Here is a 27294-nt window from a genome sequence, read left to right on the forward strand (position 1 = left end):
ATCTGAATGTAAACATTCAAAATAAAAGGAACACCCACACTTACGGCTGAACAGGTCTTTGGCCTGATCATAGGTCTTTGGGAATCCATCCAAAATGTAACCTTGATTCCTGCAAGGCATGGATTTTAGCTTTTCTTTCATAAATCTAATAATATATTGATCTTCCAGGCGACCTGATAAAAAGAAAAAAAAAATTACCATGCATATTCTACATATACAGGTTACATTCTAAAGTGACCTCAAAAATTCTTGTGTCGTCAAAATTACTATTGAAAAACTCTTATCTTTGCATTACAGTGAAAAATATGTGGTTCTGTACTTAAACCATGACACATGAATTCTAACGCTCTCTAAAGTAGGAGAAACTAAGGAACTCGTCTGCAAGAAAGAGTGGAAGCAAATGCTGATGTCTGCACTTTCGGATTTGTTTTTTTAACCGTGGTCACAACTTTTGGATGAAGTTGAAAGAGCAGTTAAGTGGAGAAATCCAGAGTGTTCTCCCTGACTGGCAGGGTTTACTCAATTCTGTTTTGATATTATACTTCTATGCTTTAATACATAATAAAAAATGCTTCCGTTGTGAGAATTCAGTGGGATGGTATTCATGCATGCTGCTGCCACATGATTTATTAACAGCACATGCCCAATAAATATTTGCTGCTTTTGAATAAAAATCAAGCTTGATTCTGAACCTTAAAGGCACCAGCCCTCTGCTCCCTGTCTCTTCCAGTCGGCATTTCAGACCTTGACCCCACTGGACAGTTTCCTCTCCAGCCTTGAATGTGGGGTTCCTGCAGTTGCTTGGGGAGGCAAAGGAGGGAGGAGTTTGTCCTAAAACTGTTACAGTGTTTCCAAGACAGTATGATGTAACTTCTCTAAAATATTCATCTATCCTTCCATTGTTAACTGTTGAACAGCTATCCCTTCTAAGAAACAGCCCTGCCTTTATATGGCTTAATATATACATTATGGTAATGCAAATTTTGGAGAAGGAAATGGCAACCCACTCCAGTGTTCTTGCCTTGAGAATCCCAGGGATGGAGGAGCTTGATGGGCTAGAGCCCATGGGGTCCCAGGAGTCAGACAGGACTGAGCGACTAAACAACAATGCAAGTTTGGGGAGTTTAGAAACTGATCTCTGAAACTCTTCCTGCTGCTGCTGCTGCTAAGTCGCTTCAGTCGTGTCCGACTCTGTGCGACCCCATAGACGGCAGCCCACCAGGCTCCCCCATCCCTGGGATTCTCCAGGCAAGAACACTGGAGAGGGTGGCCATTTCCTTCTCCAATGCATGAAAGTGAAAAGTGAAAGGGAAGTGGCTCAGTTGTGTCCAACTCTTAGCGGGCCCATGGACTACAGCCCACCTGGCTCCTCTGTCCGTGGGAGTTTCCAGGCAAGAGTACTGGAGTGGGTTGCCATTGCCTTCTCCGGAAACTCTTCCTAGGGCAGCACTATACTTTCAGCTTATCAGTGGATGTATAATATAAAATAATTTGAAGCCTTTTTTATTATTCAATGACAAAGAGATGATCTAATGAAAACACCTCTCCTTTCTTCCACCTTTCATTGTCACACGAATCATTAGGCGGTAACTGATTCAGAAAATAATCGCGTCTTTCAGAAACTTAAATATTATGGCAGAGACAAAAAGATAAAGATGTTATTTAACATAATGAAATTCCTCAAAGTGATTTGACATTCCTTTTCAGTAAGGTTCACAGTGCTGTCAAGAAATAAAGCCACATTTTAAAAATGTCAAGGATCCACTGATAACCAAAGATGAGTTCTATTTAAACAGTATTTCCAATTCTCAAAAGCTTCCCTGATAAGGAAAGGCACATACTCAGAAATCTAGCTTCAGCCTCCTCTGTGGCATCCCTTGGTTTATTTCAGGCAGTGAGCTTGGCCATTTGTTCTGTTTGTTTCAGAACTAAGCGTTCAATATGCCAGAAGGGGGCTTGAGCAGCAGTTTATTTTATCTTTATTTTCTGCACTGGGTCTTCGTTGCTGCACGAGGGCTTTCTCTAGTTGCGGTGAACTGGGGCTGCTCTTCACGGTGGTGCACGGGCTTCTCACTGCGACGACTTCTCGTGTTGCGGAGCACGCACTCCAGGCATGTGGGCCTCAGCAGCTGTGGCACACGGGCTCAATAGTTGTGGTGCTCAGGCTTAGTTGCCCCAAGGCATGTGGCATTTTCCTGGCCCGGGGATGGAACCTGCGCACTCTGCACTGGCAGGCGGATTCTTATCCACTGTGCCACCAGGGAAGCCCTGAGCAGCAGTTTATGATAACCATGGAATGTGAGTACACAAAGGGCCAAGCCCAGGTGCCTTTCTCTAGAGAACTGTGACCTCCTGGAGATACAGCCATGACCTTGGCTGGCCTGGAACATTTTGGAAGGTGACAGTTACTTCTGCTTTAAAATAAATGAGCACAGCCCTGCTGGACAGGCCTTAAAACACCACGCTGCTTCGTTGTGTTCTTTTTTTCTTAAATTTTAAGTCTGCCTTTCAAATAACAGTAATATTTAAATGTTAATATTAACCCATAATTATAATTGCTAAAAGACAATTTAAACATAGATAGCTGGGAGACTTCCCTGGTGGTCCAGTGGTTAAGAAAGACTGCAATTCCATTGCAGGGGTTGCCAGTTAGTTCCCTAGTTGAGGAACTAAAATCCTGCATGCCAAGCAGTACAGCCAAAATACAGGAAAAAGGAAAAAAAGTTAGGTTCAACAAGGTCTTTAAAATAATCCATGCATAATAGGGTTCAATCCCTGGGTCGGGAAGATCCCCTGGAGGAGGGCATGGCCACCCACTAAAGTATTCTTGCCTGGAGGAAGCTATGGACAGAGGAGTCTAGTGGGTCACAAAGATTTGGACACGACTGAAGTGTCTTAGCATGCATGCACAGTAGAGACACTACAAAGTTGATACATTTACATATTTTTCTCACCCTGTCCCCAACTTTTTAATTTCAAACTCAACAGAAAAGTTAAAAGGCTAGTCCACTCATCACCCGGAATCCCACCAACCAGATTCAACAAATCCACAATGCAAAAAGGATCTAGAACTAGTGAATTCTGTGGTTTAAACAGGTCCGTATTTTGGCTGCACATTCAGGGACCAACGGGAGTGGAATCACGAATCGATAAGAATTCGGAGGTGCCTCCCTGCGGGACTGTGAGTTCTGTCTTGCTGGAGTTCTTAGACTCACGTGATGACACATTGGGTCAGGTGAGGACTTCTGCCTCTTTATGCTATGAAATTTCCACAGAGGTTTGCACCATGGGTTCACAGGTCTTTTGTTTAAACGTAACCTGGGTCTGTGTTCTAGTTTCAGGTAAATGTGAATAGGAAGGAGTTTTGGACAAGCTTGAAGAAAAAAGCACTTTCCTGGGGTTACGGGGGACTGACTGGACTACTGCCGTCTTGTCAGAAGTGAGCGGGTGGGTGGGCCTGTGACAGCAGGGAGGGTTGCCTCCCTCCCTGTGCGTGCTAAGTCGCTTCAGTCCGACTCTTTGCAACCCTTTGCACTGGAGCTACCAGGCTCCACTGTCCATGAGATTCTCCAGGCAAGAATACTGGAGTAGGTTGCCATTCCCTTCTCCAGGGGATCTTCCCGACCCAGGGATTGAACCTGCATCTGTTATGTCTCCGGCATTGGCAGGTGGGTTCTTTACCACTAGCACCAACTGGAGACCCTGGCTACTGATCCAGTTGGCCTCTCCTGCATGCTGGGATAGATTGAAGGCAAAAGGAGAAGGGGGTGGCAGAGGATGAGACGGCTTGATAGCATCACTGACTCAGTGGACATAAATGTGAGCAAATGCTGGGAGATAGCAGAGGACAGAGAAGCCTGGTGTGCTGCAGTCCATAGGGTTGCAAAGAGTCACTTAGCGACTGAATGGCAACAACAGCATCAGTGGGAAGAACAGAATCTTCTGCCAAGGACAGGCCCTTCTTGAACTTTGGTGATGCAATGACTGCTGTCCACCATAATTCTTGTTCTGTGTGGTCACCCCACCCGGACATGAAGAGAGTCCAGTCAGTACTTCATGTCACCCTGTTTACACAAAGTTATTGGATAAGACTTTTGGGTCCTTGCAAAGACCAACTGTATGATCCTGTCAATAAATATTGTCCCGTGTCTGTCTGGTTCTGGCCTTAGACCCCAGGCTTACAGCGTATGTACACATGACCACGGTCACCTGTGGACTCCTACAAACCCCAGGCCCCACCCTTCCAAGTGGCCTTGCCAGACTTCCTCCACAGGTGTCCTCACAATGGAATGTCTTGTTTTGCTTTCTTCCTCTCCCTTGAATGGTAAGAGCCGGGACCCTGCAAGACTGAAACCAAGATAGGGATTCCCCACTGTCACAGGCGAGGCAAAGAAGGTGAAAGTGAAAGTCGCTCATTTGTGTCCGACTCTTTGCAACCCCATGGACTACTCAGTCCATGGAATTCTCCAGGCCAGAATACTGGAGTGGGCAGCCATTCCCTTTTCCAGGGAATCTTCCCAACCCAGAGATCGAACCCAGGTGTCCCACTTGCAGGGCGGATTCTATACCAGCTGAGCCACAAGGTAAGTCCAAGAATACTGGAGTGGGTAGCCTATCCTTTCTTCAGGGGATCTTCCAGACCCAGGAATAGAACCAGGGTCTCGTGCATTGCAGGCGGATTCTTAACCAACTGGGCTATGAAGGAAACAGGCGAGGCAAGGGCAGTGTCATATCTTAAAGTGTTGACCTGTGTTTTCTGTCCTTCACCTCTGGAATTTTAAATTCCATTTCCTCCACACCCAGCCCAGCCAGAGCAAAAATTCAGACTCAGATAACCAGCTGGTTTAAGTGAATGCTCAGTGTTGTTGTTCAGTTGCTAAGTTGTCTCCAACTCTTTGGGACCCCATGAACGGTGGCACACCAGTCCTTCACTGTCTCCCAGACTTTGCTTAAACCCATGTCCATCAAGTCAGTGATGCCATCCAACCATCTCATCCTCTGTCGTCCCCTTCTCCTCCTGCCCTCAATCTTTCCCAGCATCAGGGTCTTTTCCAAGAGGTTGGCTCTTCGCATCAGGTGGACAAAGCGTTGGAGCTTCAGCACCAGTCTTTCCAACGAGTGTTCAGGGTTATTTCCTTTACCTCTGGGAAATCTCTCTGGGATTCTGACTTCCATTTCCTCCCCACCTGGCCTGAAAGTAAAAGTGAAGTCGCTCAGTCGTGTCCGATTCTTTGCGACCCCGTGGACTGTAGCCCACCAGGCTTCTCCATCCATGGGATTCTCCAGGCAAGAATACTGGAGTGGGTTGCCATTTCCTTCTCCAGGGGATCTTCCTGACCCAGGGATCAAACCCAGGTCTCCCACATTGCAGGCAGACGCTTTAACCTCTGAGCCACCTAGGTGTGGCCCCACCTGGCCTACATCAAAGCAAAAACCCAGACTCAGAAAGCTAGCTGGTTTAAGTGAACCCTCAGTATATGCAGACAAAAGCATATTCTCCGCCCTATAGACTGGACTGGAGTGGCCTGGGGGCAGGCCAGGAGGAGGTGGAGGGTTAAACCAGAGTTGGGAGGAGGGTGAGGAGTCCTGAAGATAAATAGCTAGTAAGAAGAGCATCTGGAGGGACAGTACGGGGAGTGTCAGAAGACCAGAGACAGACGGCAGCCCAGAGCTGTGCCCCAGGGGAAGGCGGTGGGCGGTCCTCAAGGGGAGGGCCCTTTTGCACCTTTGTCCTCCTTCCTGCAACACAGGAGACGCGGGTTCAATCCCAGGGTCAGGAAGATCCCCTGGAGAAGGAAATGGCGACCCACTCCAGTATTCTTGCCCAGAGAATCCCATGGACAGAGGAGCCTGGCAGGTTGCAGTCCATGGGGTCACAAGAGTCAGACCCGACTTAGTGACTAAAACCACCAACCACCTCCTTCCCTGGCTTCCCTGTGGCTCAGACAGTAAAGAATCTGCCTGCACTGTAGGAGATCCAGGTTAGATCCCTGGGTCAAGAAGATTCCCTGGAGGAGGAAACGGCAACCACTTCAATATTCTTGCCTGGGAAATCCCATGGACAGAGGAGCCTGGCTGGCTGCAGTCCACGGGGTTGCAAGAGTTGGACATGACTTACCGACTAAACAACCACCACCTCGTTCCCTAATCCCCACTTGCTCCAGCCCAACCTTGGAGGATCAGAAACTGCCGCCAGCAAGGTGGAAGGAGTCAGTAAGAGGAAAGTAACCAAAGGTGCTTGATAGGATGGGAGAGGAGGAACTCTCCACTGGATGAGAGTTTACACTTGCTGACACTTTGGACTGGCCTATAGCCAATGCTTCTGTACCAGCTGGTATAGGACCCGCCTGCAATGCAGGAGACCCTGGTTCAATTCCTGGGTCTGGAAGATCCCCTGGAGAAAGGATAGAGGTTAAAGCGTCTGCCTCCAATGCAGGAAACCTGGGTTCGATCCCTGGGTCGGGAAGATCCCCTGGAGAAGGAAATGGTAACCCACTCCAGTATTCTTGCCTGGAGAATCCCATGGATGGAGAAGCCTGGTAGGCTACAGTCCATGGGGTCGCAAAGAGTCCGACATGACTGAGCGACTTCACTTACTTACTTACTTACCCACTCCAGTATTCTTGGGCTTCCCTGGTGACTCAGCTGGTAAGGAATCTGCCTACAATGCAGGAGACCCTGATTCGATCCCTGGGTTGGGAAGATCCCCTGGAGAAGGGAAAGGCTACCCACTCCAGTACTCTGGCCTGTAGAGTTCAGTCCATGGCGTTGCAGAGTCAGACATGACTGAGAGACTTTCACTTTCACAGCCAACGATAGTATTACCCGTTTGATGGCGGATCTCAATTATATAAAAATGAAATGGTTTCTATTTTTCTAACTGCTGCTGATGCTTTCCTGCCTGGGTGGCAAGCTTCCTTAAAGACATCTCATTTCAAAACCTCATTTATGATTATTTGGCTGGAATGACCTTAAAGTATGAATAAACAGAGACGCCATTTACTTATTATCTAAGAGCTGCAGTGGGACCAGCCTGAAATTCCATTCCAGGGCAAGGGAAGAATGAGTACAGAGTTTACGTTTAAAGGGACACTTAACTGCAATGCATGTGTTCAACAAACTGGTTAAAATTATCATGTGAGTGAGATAATTTTTCTGTTTATTTGTATTTCTTCCTGAATGAGTGAATCATTGGCCCAAGTTTTTCATCCATGTTTTCCTATTCAGGACTTAATTATTTTCTTATTATTTTATTAACTATTAACTTTTCATCATAATTGGTGGTAAATATTTTTTCCTGATATGTCCTTTGCTGTTTAATTACAGTTTTTGATGCTTTACAAATACTTATGACTACTTTGGCCACCTCATGCGAAGAGTTGACTCATTGGAAAAGACTCTGATGCTGGGAGGGATTGGGGGCAGGAGGAGAAGGGGACGACAGAGGATGAGATGGCCGGATGGCATCACTGACTCGATGGATGTGAGTCTGGGTGAACTCCGGGAGTTGGTGATGGACAGTGAGGCCTGGCGTGCTGCGATTCATGGGGTCGCAAAGAGTCGGACACGAATGAGCGACTGAACTGAACTGAACTGACTGGTGACTACACACAATTTTTTAAAACTTAGGTAGTTCTTTCCCATCATTTTTTTTTTTATCTTAAATCAACTCTGAATATTCATTGGAGGGACTGATGCTGAAGCTGAAGCTCCAATACTTCGGCCACCTGATGCAAAGAGTTGATTCATTGAAAAATCCTGATGCTGGGAAAGACTGAAGGCAGGAGAAGCGGGCAACAGAGGATGAGATATCGATAGCATCACCCACTCAATGGACATGAATGTGAAAAAACTCCAGCAGATAGTAGAGGACAGAGGAGCCTAAAGTGCTGCAGTCCACGAGGCTGAAGAGTCGGACACAACTTAGCAACTGAACAACAACATAAGATAGTTTTTATAACAAGGGCAAAAACCAACTGTCACAAGAATATCACTGTTACAAAAATGTCACAGAATGGTTACCTGCGTTCTGGTCCATGCTTTCCTTGATGCCCTCCAAGAGCTCCTGAGCATCCTCCACATTATCCTCCTCTTCCTCCTCTTCACCTTCTTCTTCTCCTCCTTCTATTACATCCTTAGGTGTAATGATTGCCTCCTACATATCACAAAGATATTCAAGTAGCATGATGTCCTGCATTGATTGGCTGCTCTTAAACCTTGTGGCAAACGATCCTGGAAAAGGCTGGTACCCAAACAGGGGAGGTACTCAAGGACAGGCATACAAAAGTGGTCAAGATGCTTTTATCTATGAAGATGGATGAGCATCTTGTGGGTTTTCTTACTCTTTTTTAGATGAGTAATCTATTTCTGTGCTAATGCCAGAACCAGTCAAGAATCAACACTCTCTCTACCCACGGACACCACCTAGTAAGCATCATTGAGTCAGACATGACTTAGTGACTAAACAAGAACATATATCCAAAAAACACAAAAACATTCATTTGAAAAGATGCAGGCACCTCGATCACAGCAGCATTATTTAAGATTGCCAAGATAGGGAAGCAACCTAAGGTCTATCAACAGATATGTATTTATATCACATGATGGAATACTACTCAGCCATGAAAAATAACGAAAATTTGCCTCTTGCAATAAATGGATGGACTTGGAGGGCATTATGCTAAGTGAAATAAGTCAGACAGAGAAGAATGAATGCTGTATGATATCACTTATATGTGGAATCTAAAAAATACAGCAAACTAATGAATATAACAAAAAAGAAACAGACTCAGAGATACAGAGGACAAACTAGTGGTTACCAATGTGGAGAGGGAAGTGGGGAGGGGCTATGTAAGGGCAGAAAGGTAAGAGGCACAAACTATGATTTCTAAAATAAGATACAAGGGTATACTGTACAACACTGGGAGTATAGCCAATGCTTTATAATAACTGTAAATGGAATACAATCTTTAAAAATTGTAAATCACTTTGTACATGTGTAAGTTATACAACATTATAAATCAACTATACTATACAATTTTTAAATTGTACAACTATACAATTTTAAAAAGAGTAACAAAACCACCAGTCAACAGAGAGAATACAAGGTATATTTTGAGCAACAACTAGAGACAGACAAAAGTTTAAGGTCCACCCATGAAAGATGCTTCCACCTTACGAAGGAAAACCCTTTGGGATTCTGTGTTTTCATAATAGGGGCTAACAACAAACTCCAGTTAAAATAACAAATCCCTTTGAAGGATGCCATGGAAGATCAGTGACTTCTTAATTATAAGACTAAGAAAAGGCATTTTTAAATTATTGAAATCCCCAATAAAGTTGCTAAAATTGTTACCAGTTTCGCTATGGCTTCAGAGATGACATCCTTCAATTTAATGTGGTGCAGTTTATAGTATCTGGCTAAAACTTCAGCGATGCTGGATTTTCCCACAGCAGGAGGACCGAGAATGCAAATCTTGATGGGCTAAAGAGGAGAAAAGGGATGACACAGGGCCTCTTGAATGATCTGTAGCTAAGCGGCGATCTTTATTTCAAGGATCAGCCCTTTGAAGTCTCAGGATTCCCCAGGCCAATTCACTCCTTCGTCAAGAGCCCAGAGTCACTTTCTCTTAGTGTTTAATGAGCATCTACTATGTGTCCTGATCTGGGCATGGGGGACAAGACACAGCAAACTGTGCTCAGGAGCACCCTAAAGGTACTTAAAAAAAAGCCAAGTACTTGAGCATTACATACTACAATTTCACCTTTGCAGGGTTACCCCTGTAAAGACAGCAAAGAGAGAGAAGTTTCTAGTCTACTCTTAGAAAGTGCTTAATTTATTGCCTCTTGAACATTGTTTCTAGATTAAACTTGGTCTTGAATTATCTTTTCCTTTTTAAACCAGTTAATTTATTCTAGTTTTTTAAAAATACACCCATTAAAAAAAAACAATTTCCTCTGCTGAAAAACTTGCTTGAATGCTAAAGAAGTTTCACATTCCTAACTGGTGAGCAAATGTTTATTTCCAACAGAAATAAAAATCCTGGTGACAAATAAGTCATTTCTTTTGAAATGGTTCAAATGGTTGTGAAACTGAAGCTTGGTATTTTGCAAGGCAAATTTTCAAAATTTTAAATTAAAAAAAAATCATGCCAAAGAAAAGAAATTTCCATGGGCAGAGTGTCCATGTGCTTAAAGCTTACATAATTTCATACATGGAGCTGATTATCATGATTCCTACTATCATTATTAGTACTTCTACTACTATTGTTATTACTATTTGTCGGGCTGTGAAGGGAGTGAGCAGAGGCCCTGCGGGGGGCCGCTGGGTAAGGTGTGGTGGGCGTGAATGATCTTGTCTGCTCAGGGGCAGGTTCTCAGGGTCATGGCGATGACCAAGGTGGTGGGCATGAAGAGGGTAGGAGTCAGCAGAGCAACACTGGAGCTGAGTCTTGATGCACAGAGCTGGGCTCTAAGGGGCACATGGTGCCTTCCCCAAGACGTGAGGGCCGGTGGTCAACTGGGCAGGTTCACCTGCCTGTGTCACCCACACACCAAGAGTGGATCTGTCTCCTGGGGTAGGGATGCTCACCTTGCGTGCTGTGTGCTAGGTTGCGTCTGACTCTTTGTGACTCTATGGACTGTAGCCTGCCAGGCTCCTCTGTCCATGGGATTTTTTAGGCAAGAATACTGGAGTGGGTCACCATTTCCTCCTCCAGGGGATCTTCCCATCCCAGGGATCGAACCCATGTCTCCTGCATCTCCTGCACTGAAGGTGGATTCTTTACCCGCTGAGCCATCAGAGAAGCCACCTTATCAGGGTACAAAACAGGAGCTGGTAGTTTACTCGTTTATAATGATAAGTAGGGTTGTCACCGGGCTCAGGACACTCCAAGGGCACGTGTTTGGTATGTTACCCCTCAAGGCAGACACGTATAGAAAATAGTTTGATGAGCTTTGATCAGAGTGAGGAGTGTTGGATGAATGGACTGTTGAGTGGCAATAGATCAAGGTGGCTGAATGCACCTGGCTCTGCACAGGGCCGGCTTTGCTTTGTTAAAGGAATAGGATTGTGGGGGCCCTTGGCTCAATGCCACCGGCATGGCATTGTCTACACTGCCCTCGGTCGTGTTTGCTGTTCTATGCTGCCATGCTGACCAACGCCCCAGGGATGGACAGACTCACTTTAATCTTTAGGTGTGCTTACTCCTTCTATCATATTCTGTCCAGTTTTGCTCATCAGAAACCACATGGTCTCTTTAAGGCGTCTTGTCCTACCTCCACTCTGACTTGGTGTTGTTCTAAGTTGACCCACAGATGACGACACTAGTCTAACCTCTTGAGTTGCTCTGTGCTTCAGGACAGTCTCCAAGGACGGCCATCCTGGGTGTCTCAGATGCTTAAAAGCATCATCGTTTCTTTTGCAAAGTGGTACATCTTTTACTGACTCTCAACAAGGCATCCTTTTCAGGAGAGCTTGGTTTTTAGGCTACTGAGGCAACTCTGCTGGCTTTTGTTCAGTATTTCCATGCACAATGGCAATTCAACCACGAGGGCACCAGTTACTCGTGGACTGTAGTTTTCTAAATGCTTTCTCCTGTCATGTTCACTCTCATCTTGGGAAAGCCTCCCTGGGAGAAATCCAAAGATCTGGGCAAGTGCTGCATTTACCTGACTTCAGAGATGGAGCTGTGGAGGCTCCGCAGTTCGGCCGTTCAAGCTAAGTTGGCATCTTAGCTAGTCTGAATCCCTGACTAGCTGTGTGACCTTGAAGAAATTGCTCCATCTCTCTGAGCTTTGGTTTCCTCATCTGGAATATGGAGATAAGAATATCTACGGAAAGTTGTGATTGCTAAAACAATCAGAAGGGCCTTCTCTGCTGATTCAGTGGTTAAGATTTTGCCTGCCAACGCTGGAGGCACAGGTTCGATCCTTGGTTGGGGACCTAAGTTCCTACATGCCTTGCGGCCAAAAAACCAAAACATAAAACAGAAGCAATATTGCAACAAATCCAATAAAGACTTTAAAAATGATCCACAACAACAACAAAAATCTTAAAAAAAAAAAACAAAACTAAAATGGCCAGCAAATTCCCTGGCCAATCAGAAAAGATCAAAGTAATCATCAGCCTTCCCTACCTCCTACCTACCCAGATGGATACCCAGGTGAAACATGGACCAGTAAGGGACCTGACATTTTCCCTCATAGAGACAGCTCTGTGACACTCAGTCTGGGGCTTACTATCATGTTCAGTTGGTGTGAAGCATAACGGTCATCAGTGTCAACTCAAAAATTTTTAATATTCAATGGGCAAGTTTCCATAGAATATAGATGTGGATTGTTAGACCTGAACAACGGGTCAGACATGAAAAAGAACTTGAATTTAGAAATTCAGACATGTGAAAGAAAAGTACTTCCATTGGTGTAATTACACCAAAGCCTCATGTACTTTGCTTAAATCAGAAGCTTAAACAGGAAGTGGTTATAGTTACCAATAATCTTCTGCTTTGCTTGTACTCTTTGAGGATGCTGTTGATATTTTCCACAAATCCTGCTTGGGCGAACCATCGAATGTTAAAATTCTCCTTCACAAAGAGTGCTTCCATCCTTAAATTGACCAGTAAGTGGTCAATATTCTCTTGCTAAGAGAGAAAAGGATGTCAAAGACTTGTCTCCTGCCAGCCCCCTCCCCCGACAGTTATAACAAACCCAAATCACCAAAGTTATAGAAGAAAAATATGGACGCATTTGCTAAACATGAATGTCAGTGAAGACAGCTCTAAGATTGATACTTTGGCCACCTGATGGGAAGAGCCAACTCGTTGGGAAAGACCCTGATGCTGGGAAAGATTGAAGGCAGGAGGAGAAGGGGATGGCAGAGGCTGAGATGGTTAGACAGCATCACTGACTCAGTGGACGTGAGTTTGAGCAAACTCTGGAAGACAGTGAAGAACAGGGAAGCCTGGCGTGCTGTAGTCCATGGGGTCGCAGAGAGTTGGACACGACTTAGCGACTGAATCACAAGTTTTGACAGAGCACCTGCTGTGAGACTCTGTGACCCCAAAGTCTCCCCACACTTGCTCTCTTGTGATGGGCAGTGTCCTGCCTTATACAGTTACACAAACAAAGAGTAGGGAGAGGGACTTCCTTGGTGGTCCAGTGGTTAAGGCTCTGTGGTTCCACTGCAGGAGGCATGGATTTGGCCATGCAGTGAGGCAAAAAAAAAAAAAAAAAAAAAATGGTAGAGAGATACTAGACATGCAAGTGGAAGATTTCTTCCTTTAAAAAAAAAAAAAAAAGGTTTTTTAAAATTCTACCAGTTTTTTGAGTACTGCAATCTCATGGTTCAAAATCCAAAAGAACAAAAAGTACAGGGGAAATATACACACTACTATATATAACATAGATAACCAACAAGGACCTAGTGTATCATACAGAGAACTCAACTCAATATTCTGTAATAACCTACATGGGGAAAGAATCTGAAAAAAATAGATATATGTATATATAACTGAATCACTTTGCTGTACACCTGAAATGAATATCACAATGGAAATTAACTATACTTAACACTTAAAAAAAAAATAGTAGAGGGGAGAAGTGCCCCCTTTGGCCCCAGTCACCATCCACCCAGTTCTGCTTCTCAGAAGCAAGCAACGATATCAGTCCTTTCAGAATCATGCCCAGTCAACTCTTTTGCTAGAATTTATTTCTTAAAAGAAGATTATATCCTAAAACAAGCTGGAAGAATGCACTGCATGGCTAAAACTGTCCTCTTGTTGCAGTGATGAAATCAGAAATTCAGCCTCCTCTTTGAATTTTAGAAAGGAGCCAAAGAGAACAGCATCCAGTGTTTGTATAGCATTTTATACATTAGACAGCTTTCAAATATATTTTCTGATCATGATCTCTGAAGGATTTTTAGAGGGAAAACAAACAAACAAAGAAAACAAAGAAAAACAAAACAAAACAAAACAAAACAGGCTCACAGAAGAGAAGAAGTTGCTACAGGTTAGAATTTCCACTGTAAAGGAGCTGAAATGAACCCGCAAGCCAGATCCTCTGACTCCAGGTCTCTCAAGAAGCAATACTTTCAGGAAAAGAGTAGGAAAAACACAAAAAAATCTCTCATATACTAACTGTTAAGTCCTTGGTTAGGAAAGCATTTTCCTTCGGTACTTTCTGGATTTTCCCAGGGCCAGTACTTTTACTGATGCACTGTTAGAGAAAAATAGAAATATTATTTTGGTTGACCTGTAAGATTTTGATGTAAAATTTCTCAAATAAATACAAACATAACTGAATACAAAAAAAAAAAAAAATCTGCAAAGCAACAGGGGAGAGCCCTGAGGACATGCACTGGTTTATTTGTTCCACACAGAGCAAAGGATCCTCACTGCACAACAGGAACTGGACACAGAGATGAATAAAGCCCGATCCCTGCCCTCAGGGAGCTCCCAATCTGAAAAGGGAGAGACAGACGTGTACTCAGATGCTGGTGTGTAACGTCTGATGTTAGGAATATGGAAACGAGGTGCTGGGGCTGCAGCGGAGGTGGGGTGGAGGTAGGGAGGGTGCAGAGGAAGAGGTCCGAGGTGAATCTTTATTTACTTATTTTGGCCACATCTTTCAGCATGCGGTGGGCTTCCCAGGTGGCTCAGTGGTAAAGAATCCACCTGCCAATGCAGGTGACACAGGAGACATGGATTCCTGGGTCGGGAAGATCCGCTGGAGTAGGAAATAGCAACCCACTCCAGTATTCTTCCCGGAGAACCCTGTGGACAGAGGAGCCTGAAGGGCTATAGTCCATAGTGTGGTACAGAGTTGGTCACGACTGAGCGACTGAGCACACACGCACTCGGCAGGAAGTACTTCCACCATCAGGGATCGACCTGCACCTCCTGCAGCGCGAGCTCGAGTCCTAGCCACTGGACCAGCACGGAAGCCCCTGAGCTGAACCGCAGAGATGAGAAGGGGTCAGTTCCCCGGCAGTCCAGTGGTTAGGATTCCACACTCTGATTGCAGAGGGCCCAGCTTCCATCTCTGGTCAGGGAACTAAGATCCCACATGCTGCTCTGTGTGGGACCCTCCTCCCACAAAAGATTAGCAGGGGGTGCCCTGGGGAGGAGCAAAGGAAGGCTGCACTGGCTGAGCCAGCTGGGCCACAAGGTGACCTTTAGCCAGAGCAGCCTGGAGAGGAGAGGAGATCTTCAAAGATCCAGAGCTCTTGGAAGCTGCCAGTAGATTTGGAGAACTTGACCATTATCAATACTCTGGGGCACAGGTCACAGATTCTAGTAGTCCGGTGTGTGATTTGTGTCTGAACCCTACAGTGGCCTTTTCTGCTCCTTTCCGTGCATATACTGGAGAGAGACTATCATGGTTGTAATTTCCCAGCATATGTATGCTGCTGCTACTGCTGCTAAGTCGCTTCAGTCGTGTCCGACTCTGTGCAACCCCATAGACGGCAGCCCACCAGGCTCCCCCGTCCCTGGGATTCTCCAGGCAAGAATACTGGAGTGGGTTGCCATTTCCTTCTCCAAGCATATGTATACTGCAGATGCAAATAGTAAGCTTTGGTTTTGTTGTTGTATAGACCCTGTGGACTGTAGCCTGCCAGGCTCCTCTGTCCATGGGATTTCCCAGGCAAGAACACTAGAATGGGTTGCCATTTCCTTCTCCAGGGGCTCTTACTGATGCAGGGATTGAACCCAAGTCTCCTGCATTGGCAGGCGGATTCTTTACCACTGAGCCACCAGGGAAGGCCAAGCTTGGGTTTAAGGATATTTGATTTTAGTCCCCACCCCCACCCCGCACCCAATCTTGTTAGCACCCCTGATTCCACCTTGAGGGGCTGGGGTAAAATGATTTAAGAGATGCCATCCAGCCTGGGATGACACAGCTGTACCTTGACAAAGTCTTCCAGGGTGTGAACTGACTCGTCCACAGCCACCAGGTAGCGGAGCTTCGGCACGTGGTCTATGATGTTCTGTATCACTCTGCAGACCCCCAGGGAGCATCATCCCCAGAGGGAATAAATACAGGAGATGTTTATGTGAATAGGATTCGCTGATTGCTACCCCCATCACTCTGCAGACCCCCAGGGAGCATCATCCCCAGAGGGAATAAATACAGGAGATGTTTGTTTATGTGAATAGGATTCGCTGATCGCTACCCCCATGGGCCAGGGGCTTTGACGATTTAGTGGATTATCTCACTTTCATTTTCCAACAAGGTCAAGGTTGGAATTATGGTCCCCAGGCTACAGAGGAGGAAGCTGGTAAAGAGTTAAGTGACATTTCTTGGGCTGAAGAGTTACTGGGAAGGTAGAAGGGCCAGGATTGGAAACCAGATCCATCCGCTTACAAGAGTAGCTGAGCCCTGTCAGGACTTGTGTCGATGAAGTCCATTCACCCAGTACCTCAATGAAGTCTCATGACAGTGCTTTGGGGAAGGTCTTTCACAAAGTAAGACACGAATTCACAGAAGCTATGACTCCTTAAGTCACAAGGCATGGAGCGGCTTAGACTTCCCACCTTGGATTAATAATGAAAGATGGCCAACATTTCTGAGGGCTTAATGCCATCAACCCTGTGCTGTGGGCTACCCCAGGTTTTACCCCACTGAATCCTCACAACACTCAAGTAAGCCTATTATCATCCCCATCTCACAAATGAGAAAATCAGACCCAGAAAAGTTAAGCAACTTCCCCAAACTCACACAGCTACTGAGGCAGAGCAGGGATTTGCACACAGATGAAAAACAATTCCCGAGAAACAACAGTGAAGAGAAGATTGTCACGAGACTATGGATTCTACCTCTATCGTGGCTCCCTTTCTAGTCAAATGGAAATAAAACAAATGCACCTGTCTAAATCTCTATTTCATATTTGTTTTATATTAATTTCACAGAACATTGCCTCTTTTAGCTTCTTCCTTTGTTAAATAATTGACAATCTTCAAGAAATTAGCAGGGAAAAAAATTCTACCAAGAGGGCCCCTGAGTCCTTGTGTAATGGGAATAATTTAATTAATTTAATAATGTAAGATGCTTTCACATCTTTAAAACTTGATAACGTGGTAATGTAAAGTTTCTGCAGAAAAGAAGAGTGTGTCTCAGCCTCACCGTGTTCCGTGTTAATGTGGCCTGGAGCAGATTGAGGTTTTGAGTGGAATCTGAAGCTTAGGGAATCCTTCTTTGAGAACAGTAATGAAGATTAAGTTTAGGGCTGTGGAAGGGACCCACGCAGGGGAAGGGTCCTGAAGTTTAAGTCTCATTGTTTCCCAGTAAATACTGCCTGGGACTGGGACTAATTGACTAATGGAGAGAAAGAGAGGGATCTAGAAACCAGAGAGGGGGAATTCCCTAGCAGTCCAGTGGTTAGGGCTCCACGCTTTCACTGCAGGGGGCATGGGTTCTATCCCTGGTCAGGGAACTAAGTTCCCACTAGCCACATGGCCAAATTTAAAAAAGAGAGAGAGAGAAAGAAAAAGAAACCAGAAAGGCTCTCAGAGAGGCACTGTTTCCTCCTGTGGGGTGAGCCAAGGGGATAACAGAATGAAGCTCTTGGAACTCCAAATGCAGATGTGATGAATTGCAAATAAATTGAACCTATCTCTTACCTAGTGTTTAAGTCAGCATGTGCAAAGAAGGATATGGGGATCTGAGGATACTCTGTGAGTCTGAAAAACACTGGAAGATGTGCAACTCTGCTCCTAGGGTGAACTTGAACTTGAACTTGAACTTGCTGTCGGAAGTGGGGAACTCTTAGATAACAGACACTATTTCACCAGACACTATTTCAATAGTATTTCATCAGACAGACACTATTTCAAAGTGGAGCTGATAAAAGTACCGTTTACTTAGGGTTGTTGTGAAGAAATACAATAATATACATGAGGATCTTAGCACTTGGTAAGAAACAAACGCATCGGTCAGTTAATTCTAGGGCAGTCACACGGCTGGGAGAACACTTACCCTGCTAGATCAAGAACGTGAATGGCTGGAATGACATTTGTTCCATCTCCAAACACTGGTAATGCAGGGACTTCACCCAACCAAGCTAGCTAAAATAAAGAAAATCAAAAGCATTTTCCCCCAGTTCCATGTGCCTATTACAGCTCACAAAGACAGCCATAGCTGGAGACATCCAAGAAGATCTATCTAACTGATGAAGTAATCAGCTTAAGATGTTTTATAAATCAGTTCTGATGAGATTTAGTTAATCAAATCCTATTAAAAGAAATAAAGTGCAACCTCAGGGCTGAAATACTTTTCATTAGCTGTCTTTAGTAGTCATCTGCCTGTTATCTACATAGACAGAACATACTGCAGTATGTACAATGTCTTTAATTTTCATTGTTATGAGAACTAAAATTTCAAAGTACCCCCACTGGTTGGGGGTTATTATCATCAGTTTGTAGATGAAATGCTTAGTGGATGAAGTACCTTCCAGGAATTAGACTTCTGATAAGTCCTTTACACTGAATTTGAACCATGATCTTCACAGAGTCCAAATCCTTGTCTTTTCCCTTCATTAAACATTTCAGTAAATAGATAGTCTGGGTACTGTTTAACTATCCTGAATGAAAGAGGTAGGGGTGGGGGCCTCAGCAGATCACTGGATATTTTAGACTTGGGGAAAACCATTTCAGGGCTTTAAGCAGGGAAGTGAAATGACTGGATTTGCTTTAGGATCCCCTGGAGAGGGAATGGCAACCCACCCCAGTATTCTTGCCTGGAGAATCCCATGGACAGAGGAGCCTGGTGGGCTACATACAGTCCATGGGGTCGCAAAGAGTTGGACACGATGGAGTGACTAACACTTCCACTTTCACTTTCTTGTGAAGGGATGATGGGAAGTAAGAGTTTAAATGGAGAGACCTAAGCCACGACAGGTGAGGACGAGAGAGGGTTTCGCCTAGTCGGTGGGTGGGGAGTTGGGAGTGCTGGGTTGAAGAAAGGGAGATTCTGGGGAGATTGTCTCCATGGGGCTTGGGGATCTCGTGGTGGACGAGAAGGAGGGAGGAGTTGGGCTTTGGTTGGTGTAGCTGGGTGCAAGGTGGCCCACTTTTCTGATATGGGGCCCCAGGAAGAGCTGCAGATTTTGGAAGTGACCATAGATACAGTTTGGATTTGTGAAATATGCAAGTTGAGGTGCTGGACCTGCAGAGGGAGAGGGAGTTCCACTGGACACTGATGTTTAAGTCAGTGGCACCAGTCATGGGATTGAATGGCCCAACCCTGGGAAAGATTTTCTTTTTAATGAAAAATAAATAAATTAGAAAAAAATAAATAGAAATTTGCCATCTTAAAAAAAAAAATCCTCATAGTTATAGAAAAGTCATACCTTAAAAAAAGCATGCAAGATGCCTCCTTCCATTCCATACTGAAGTCCAGCAGCAACTACGTAAGTGACGAATTTTCTGACCTATGAGATAAAATACAAAAGAAAAGCTAAATGTATTATTATAAATCGCAGTGAATCAGATTATTTTAGTGATATTTTTTAAAATGAGCAGTTTAGTAAGTCTATCACCTCTTTCAAAAACTCCTAACATATTTTGTGTGCCTGGCCTCCTGTTAATCCTTCAGCTGATTAGAGCACGCTCATTGGTGTTCGAAGTACAATTATCAGTACAGACACCCCCCACCCTATCACCACTGAGATTCGATTTGGGGAGGCTGGATGTTGCTAAGTTGAAGAGAGAATTGTGAAATGAAGATGGAACCCAAGTGAAGATGGAACCCAAGTAGAGATGGGAACACCCCGCACCCCCCACCACCAGTATGAGAGAACTGGGGTCTTTGAGTGAACTTTGTGAAAAGTGAAAGTCGTTCAGTCCTGTCTGACTCTTTGCAAGTCCATGGACTATACAGTCCATGGATTTCTCCAGGCCAGAATACTGGAGTGGGTAGCCTTTCCCTTCTCCAGCGGATCTTCCCAACCCAGGGATTGAACCCAGGTCTCCTGCATTGCAGGTGGATTCTTTACCAGCTGAGCCAACAGGGAATTGTAATTGATCTATGTTCCTGTACAAGGCAAGGGCAAGGTGACCAGGTCCCCAAGCTTTTCCTGCCTGTCCTAGAGAACGTGATAACAAAAGTCCGCAAAGGATTTAAAAAGCTTATGAACTTGTCTCAAAATGCTAAATTGGCCCACTGCTGCTGCTGGTGCTAAGTTGCTTCAGTCGCGTCCGACTCTGTGCGACCCCATAGACGGCAGCCCACCAGGCTCCCCCGTCCCTGGGATTCTCCAGGCAAGAACACTGGAGTGGGCTGCCATTTCCTTCTCCAAAATTGGTCCACAGTCTTGTGTTTATAGTATAGCTTGTAACTATGAATGTGCTGGCTGCTGATGTAGTGACAGTAGATAAATACTGGACAACCAGCCCCAGGAACGCAGTGACCACCTCTGTGTTGTTCATGGCTGTGAGACCAGCTCCTACCCACAGTGCCTGGTACACAATAGGATCTTAACGGATGTGAGTTACAAGATTCTTTCCAAGGGTCTATCTACTTGATAAAAAACACTAGGTTAAAGAAGAGTTAGTAGGATGAACACGTTGGCCAGAGCAACCTTATTTCCTAATTGTTCAGAAAAGAGTGGTTAACAAAGCTTGGGATAATTAACAGAGGAATGGATAAAGATGTGGTACATATATACCATGGAATACTATCAGCCCTAAAAAAGAACTAAATAATGCCATTTGCAGCCAGAGATAATCATACTTGGTGAAGGAAGTCAGAAAGAGAAAGACAAATACATATGATATCACTTACACATGGAATCTAAAATATGACACAAATGAACTTATCTATAGAACAGAAACAGGCTCACAGACATATAGAATAGACTGTGGTTTCAAGGAGAAAGGGAGAAGAAAGAGGGGTGTACTGGGAGTTTGGTGTTGGTAGATGTAAACTATTACATTTAGAGTGGGTAAACAACAGATCCCACTGTATAGCACAGGGAACTGTATTCCATATCTTGTAATAAACCATAATGGAAAAGAAAATAAAAAATGAATGCATGTGTGTGTATACCTGAGTCTCTTGGCTGTACAGCAGAGATTGGGATAACATTGTATATTACCTATATTTTAATCAAGAAAAAATTTAAAAAGAAAAATAGGGACAAAAAACCCTAAATTTTGATTGTGTCATTTAGAGCATGGGACATATGTCATGTTTTTATAATAAAAAAAGATACTAAGATGATGCTATTTCTCCATTTTATTTATTTATTTATGGCTACATTGCCCAGGCACTCCGGATCTTAGTTCCCTGACCAGGGGTTGAGCCCATGCCCCGTGCAGTGAAAATGCAGAGTCCCAAACACTGGGCCGCCAGGGAATTCCCTTATTTCTCCATTTTAGATTGTCATTCACATTCCGTCGTAGCTCAGTCGGTAAAAGAATCTGCTTGCAGTGCAGGAGACCCGGGTTTGATCTCTGGGTTGGGAAGATCCCCTGGAGAAGAAATGGCAACCCACTCCAGTATCCTTGTCTGGTAAATCCCACGGACAGAGGACCCTGGTGGGCTGTAGTCCACAGGGTCTCAAAGAGTCGGGCACGACTGAGCGACTAACACTCACTTCCATTATTTTTGCATGTGTGATCATGCGTTCTCAACCAGTGATCAAGAAATCATGGATTTTCCATTGGGACAGGTTTAATATAATATAGGATTTGGAGCTTGAAGAAATTTAGATTGTCTAGTCTAAACCCTTTTATATTACCTGCTGCTGCTGCTAAGTCGCTTCAGTTGTGTTCGACTCTGTGCAACCCCATAGACGGCAGCCCACCAGGCTCCCCTGTCCCTGGGATTCTCCTGGAGTGGGGTGCCGTTGCCTTCTCCATTATATTACCTACTTAACTCCAAAAGTTGAATGACTTGGCTAAGATCATAAGTTAATGGATTAGAATTCCTAATCTCATATTTTTTTTCTTCAAATATTTTATATTCACAGTGTTTGTATCGCCAAAGTAAAAAAGAAAGAAATTTACTAGCAGCACAGTTTTGGGAACAGAGTTCCTACTGTAATATTCTCTGAGACCACTAGGTGTCGTCTTAGAACTATAATTACCTACCATTACTGACGGTCTCGTGACTATGGGAAAACAGCAGTGGATGAAAACTTAGAGGTTTGGGGGTTCCATACAAATGCTAGGTAAGTTAAACGAGGCTAATGATAATATCACTTAATTCACAACATTGTGAGGATTACCTATGAGGTATATGAGGATTACATGAGGTACTGTAAGTAATACATCTGGCATAGTGCCTGGTAAGCAAGCTTTCAGTTTTTAGCTTGTTACTGTTTATTCATCACCAAGGCATCCCTGTCATATACTTTGATATAGAGAAATTAAAAACTTTTACAATATATGGATTTCAAAATGATAAAAATTTTCTGCAAGTGAAGGCTAACAAGCTATTATCTTCGTTGAATTCTCAGCTAGAGGTATGTCAACAATCAGTGACATAGATGTGTTAAGATCAACTCTATTGAATGGTGGAGTTTTGGAGTCAGGAAAAAAATAACAAAACCCACAGGCTTTGCTGTCTGATGGATCCAGGTTTCAGTCACAGCTCCCTACCACTTGACACCTCTTTCCCACAAAGTCTGCATTTGTGAAATTAGAAAAATTATGTACGTACACAGGGCTTTCCCTGTGTGGCTAAAACTCTACGCTCCTAATGCAGGGGGCGCGGCTGGTGAACTAGACCCCACATGTTGTTGCTGTTTGTTTGCTAAGTCATGTCTGATTCTTCTGTGACTCCACGGACTGTAGCCCATCAGGTTCCTCTGTCCATGAGATTTCCCAGGCAAGAATACTGGAGTAGGTTGCCATTTCCTTCTTCAGGGGATATTCCCGACCCAGGGACAGAAACCATGTCCCCTGCATAGGCAGGCAGATTCTTTACCACTGAATCACCTGGGAAGCCCCAAAGTGGGAATGAGGAAGAGAAAACTGCATTTTCCCCTTTTCCCAGACTCTATCTCATTTATTTCTTACAGCTATTCTGAAAAGTGCATATAAACCTCATCTTAGAGGGAATTCCCTGAAAATCCAGAGGCTAGGATTTGGTGCTTTCACTGCCAAGGGACAGGGTTCAATCTCTGATTGGGGAACGAAGACCTTGCGCACACACACACACATTCCCACTCGAGTTATTTGCCTCTTCTGGACCTTTTGGATCTACACTGGGCTCTGCTGAGGACCCCATACAAGGCTTCCATCTTAGGGGGCTGGGCCAGAACTTGGGCCAAGACACGGCCTCTCTGAGGGAGCCTGAAGCTTGGAGGTCTGTGAGTGTAAGGACATGGGACCTAAATGCAGAGAGAGGGAGCCAGCTAAGATATGTATGCAGAGCATGTGGAATGGTCCTGAGCAGGGGCATTGTAAGCAGGTTCCAAAAGAGCTTTTCCTACTCAAAAGGTTCTACTACTTGAGACTTACGTTTTTCCCAAATTTGAGAACCATTTTTTCAGCATTTATGTGGTCCAGAAAATTAGGATGTTGCTTTCTTCTTCGATAATCCTCTTCAGTAAATGGGACCTCAGAGTCATCCTATGAGAGAAAAAAGCCCAGAGTCCATGCATTAGCGTGATGGGAACTTCTAAGCCCCAAGATGCTAGGGAAATCTGTACCATAGATTTCAGTTTATCCCTTTGATTTTCCAGGAAGAATTGCTGAACTGTCCCTCCAAGGGACTGTATAGGAACGTGAGTTGTGGAGAGACCAAGGGATGAACAGCTTAGTAGACTGTCTGGAAATATTTTTCATTCCTGATTCTTAGGATAAATTGATATCCTATCTGATGAAGCCAGTTTTTAAAGCCTAAGACAGAAACTTGTGCGGGGTATGTTATTAACATGGAATTGACTTGAGGGAAAGAGGCATTATGGAAAAGAAGAAAAAAAACTTTCCTTTAAGCTCAAAGTATTCTAAAAATTACTGCTTATTTCTACAGTGACTTAACTTTCTTGAAACTGTTTCAGCTAGTCAAATTCTATTTTTTTTTTTTTGACCACGCCTCGAAGCTTGAGAGATTTCAGTTCCCTGACCAGGGCTCAAACCCAGGCTCCTGGTGGTGAGAGTTTTGAGTCCAACCACTGAACCACCAGGGACTTCCCCAAATTCTATCATTTACACTTCATCTAAACAGAATTTTAAAATTTAAACGTCTTCTTTTATTCTGTAGAGACATGATTCTATAAAGACATTAAAAAAAACCTCATTTCTTAATAGTTCTTGACATGCATGTAGTTTCATTTATTCTTTTAATTTTCTTTATTTTTGGCTGGGCTGGGTCTTCATTGCTTCGTGGGCTTTTCTCTAGTTACGTCGAGTAGGGGCTATTCTCTGGCTTTGGTACTTGGGCTTCTCATTGCCACGGCTTCTCTTGTTGAGGAACACAGGCTCTAGGGCACGTGGGCTCAGCTGTTGTGGTTCATAGGCTTAGTTGCTCCTCGTCATGGGGAATCTTCCTGAACCAGGGATTGAACCCGTGTCTCCTGCATTGGCAGAAAGATTCTGACCCACTGAACCACCAGGGAAGTTCCCTGCAGTTTCATTTTTTAAATCTGAATTGTGAGGCTTTTTTTCCTTCTTCTTCTTTTCCATACTGCCTCTTTCCCTCAAGTCAATCTCATGTTAATTAGAACATACCCTGTGCAAGTTTCTGTCTTAGGCTTTGAAAACTGGCTTCATCAGATAGGATATCAGTTTGTCCTAAGAATCAGGAATGGAAAATATTTCCCGACAGTCCACTGAGCTGTTCATCACTTGGTCTCTCCACAACTCACGCTCCTAGAGTCCCTTGGAGAGACAGTTCAACAAAAACTTCCTGTAGAATAAACGGAGAAACTGAAATCCATGGTACAGATTTCTCCCCAATCCATGCAGATTTAGAGGTCCTAATTGGAGCAGGATTTCTGATTTGTTTTTTTGACCGAGCTGCACAGCATATGGGATCTTAGTTCCCTGATCAGGGATGGAACCAGTGCCCTGTGCCATGGAAGCACAGAGTCTTAACCACTGGACCTCCAGGAAAGTCCAAGGATTTCAAAAAATACAGTCTAATCAGAAGCCTTCCAATCACATCACATTGCTCTAAGATAAATAACCGGACAAAAGCATCTGAGTCCAGGGCTCATCCAAAATTAATCAGAGAGGCAGAACAAACACAAGGGTGAGAACCCTGAGGCAGAACAATTGTTGGCAGGTTTGAGAAATGGGAAGAAGGGCTGAAGTGACTGGAGCCACGCTGGGGGTTGGTAGAGGAGGAGGTAGGCAGCGCCAGGCTGCCAGGGTTTGTGGACCAGGTGAAGGAGTTTAGATTCATCCTAAAGGCATGGGAAGGCATGGAGGATTTTCAGCATTTTAAGCAGGACTATAACCTTACCGACTTAATGGACATGAACTTGAGCAAACTCCAGGAGATAATGGAGGACAGGGAAGCCTGGTATGCTGCTGTCCATGGGGTTGCAAAGACATGACTTAGCGACTGAACAACAACAACAATAGCATGATCTGAATTATATTTGAACAAGATCACTTAAGCTGTTTGTTGGAGACTGCCTTGGAAGGATGTGACGGCAGCTGCCAGTTCCGAGGCCATCCTGGTAGCCCACAGATACAATGAGAACAGGATGGATTTAGGAGACATTTTGGATGACGAATTAACAGAATTGAGTGATGAGCTGACTGATGGATGGAAGGGAGAGAAGGTGAGCAGTGGACACAGTGGACACTACTGGGAGAAAGACTGAGAAAGAGTGAGTTTTGGGGGAAGATCCAGTTAGTCCACCCCAATTCTGTGTCCATAGTAGATACTCAATGAACACATGTCATCTAATTAGCAGACCTCTTAATATACCCAGGGACTCGTATGTAGGATTGCCAGATAAAATAGAGGCTGCTGCTGCTAAGTCGCTTCAGTCGTGTCCGACTCTGTGCGACCCCATAGATGGCAGCCCACCAGGCTCCCCCATCCCTGAGATTCTCCAGGCAAGAACACTGGAGTGGGTTGCCATTGCCTTCTCCAATGCATGAAAGTGACGTCACTCAGTCGTGTCCAACTCCTAGCGACCCCATGGACTGCAGCCCACCAGGCTCCTCCGTCCATGGGATTCTCCAGGCAAGAGTACTGGAGTGGGGTGCCATTGCCTTCTCCACCCAGCTAAATTTGAATGTCAGATAAACAAATATTTTTTCAAGTATGAGTATGTCTTAGGGCATGAGATACACTTACATGACACATTATTTGCAGTTTATCTGAAATTTAAATTTACCTGGGTGTCCTGTATTTTTATTAGCTACATCTGGCAATCCTACTCACAGCGGATCTATAATCAGCTTTGCTTTCAGGATGCACTGAGTCCCGGAATCTCCCTGGCCCTAGTGACTGTGACCTTCCTGCTCCTGTGACTGGCTGCCCAGTGCCCTCTGGGCCTTGTAGCACCCTCAGTCCTTACAGCAGTGACAGAAACAGTTACGTTTCAGGTGACCTGGTTCCCTGGTCACAGGTCTGGACAGCCAGTCAGTGTCTCCCCTGCACTCTGAGACTAAGACTGGGCCACCCTCTCTGGCCAGCTGCACTGGGCCCGTAAGGTCTAGCCAATCCTGGGCTGCAGGCTTCGAGCTGTCATCTCCAATTCCTGGTTGGGACTGAGATCTGGTTTGTACATTTCAAAACTTCCCTACCGATCGTGGGGCTATGTTCCCTCTGGTCCTTAAATTTCCCATGTTACAAACAAACGACAAATAAAATGTCTTTTAAACTTGCATCTTTCATACAGGTTCTAGTCTCTTGCAACCATTTGTATCAGACGCTTTTCCAGTAAGTGATGAGTCGCTCTATTGTCGGCATAAAACCAGGACTCTTCTATTGTTGTGTATTGATGTGTGTTGCCATTTCTGGAAACTGCCTGCCTTATTAACACCTCATTACAATCAATAGGCTCACTGATAGGCCTCATCTTCTTAGGAAGCGGAGAACTGACTCTGTAGAGTCATCTCCCTTTTCTTCAAGGACTTTGGGTGAACCTGTTGTCCGCTAAGACTCTGGGGGCCCTCTTTTTAATTGGTCATTGCGTTTGACTCCCCGTGTGGATCACTTGCTGGACTCTTTCCCCCTGCTCATTATTCTCTTTCTCCCACCTGGTCCGTATGTGTGATGACAGACCCCATCTGCTCTTCTGGGCTATCTGGTTAGGCCAATGTCATCTCTGGTCCCCCCCTTCACTCAGTATAAAAAACCAAATACATAGCTATACTTTTATTA

At 44.6% G+C, this 27294-nt stretch overlaps 1 protein-coding gene across 1 annotated transcript in view; it reads right to left on the reverse strand.

The window, feature by feature from the left end:
- The window catches only part of AK7 (adenylate kinase 7), a 70044-nt gene that overhangs the window by 12440 nt on the left and 30310 nt on the right, over window positions 1-27294 (reverse strand). The window contains exons 5-13 of the mRNA XM_006076924.4: window positions 23466-23576; window positions 19349-19429; window positions 17977-18065; window positions 15908-15998; window positions 14140-14217; window positions 12492-12641; window positions 9356-9484; window positions 8023-8155; window positions 45-173 (exon numbers count right to left, since the gene is read on the reverse strand). Coding sequence (XP_006076986.4) covers window positions 45-173; window positions 8023-8155; window positions 9356-9484; window positions 12492-12641; window positions 14140-14217; window positions 15908-15998; window positions 17977-18065; window positions 19349-19429; window positions 23466-23576 — 991 coding nt within the window. The remainder of the gene's footprint in view (window positions 1-44; window positions 174-8022; window positions 8156-9355; window positions 9485-12491; window positions 12642-14139; window positions 14218-15907; window positions 15999-17976; window positions 18066-19348; window positions 19430-23465; window positions 23577-27294) is intronic.

Source organism: Bubalus bubalis, chromosome 20 (assembly GCF_019923935.1).
Source record: "Bubalus bubalis isolate 160015118507 breed Murrah chromosome 20, NDDB_SH_1, whole genome shotgun sequence".
NCBI lineage: Eukaryota > Metazoa > Chordata > Mammalia > Artiodactyla > Bovidae > Bubalus > Bubalus bubalis.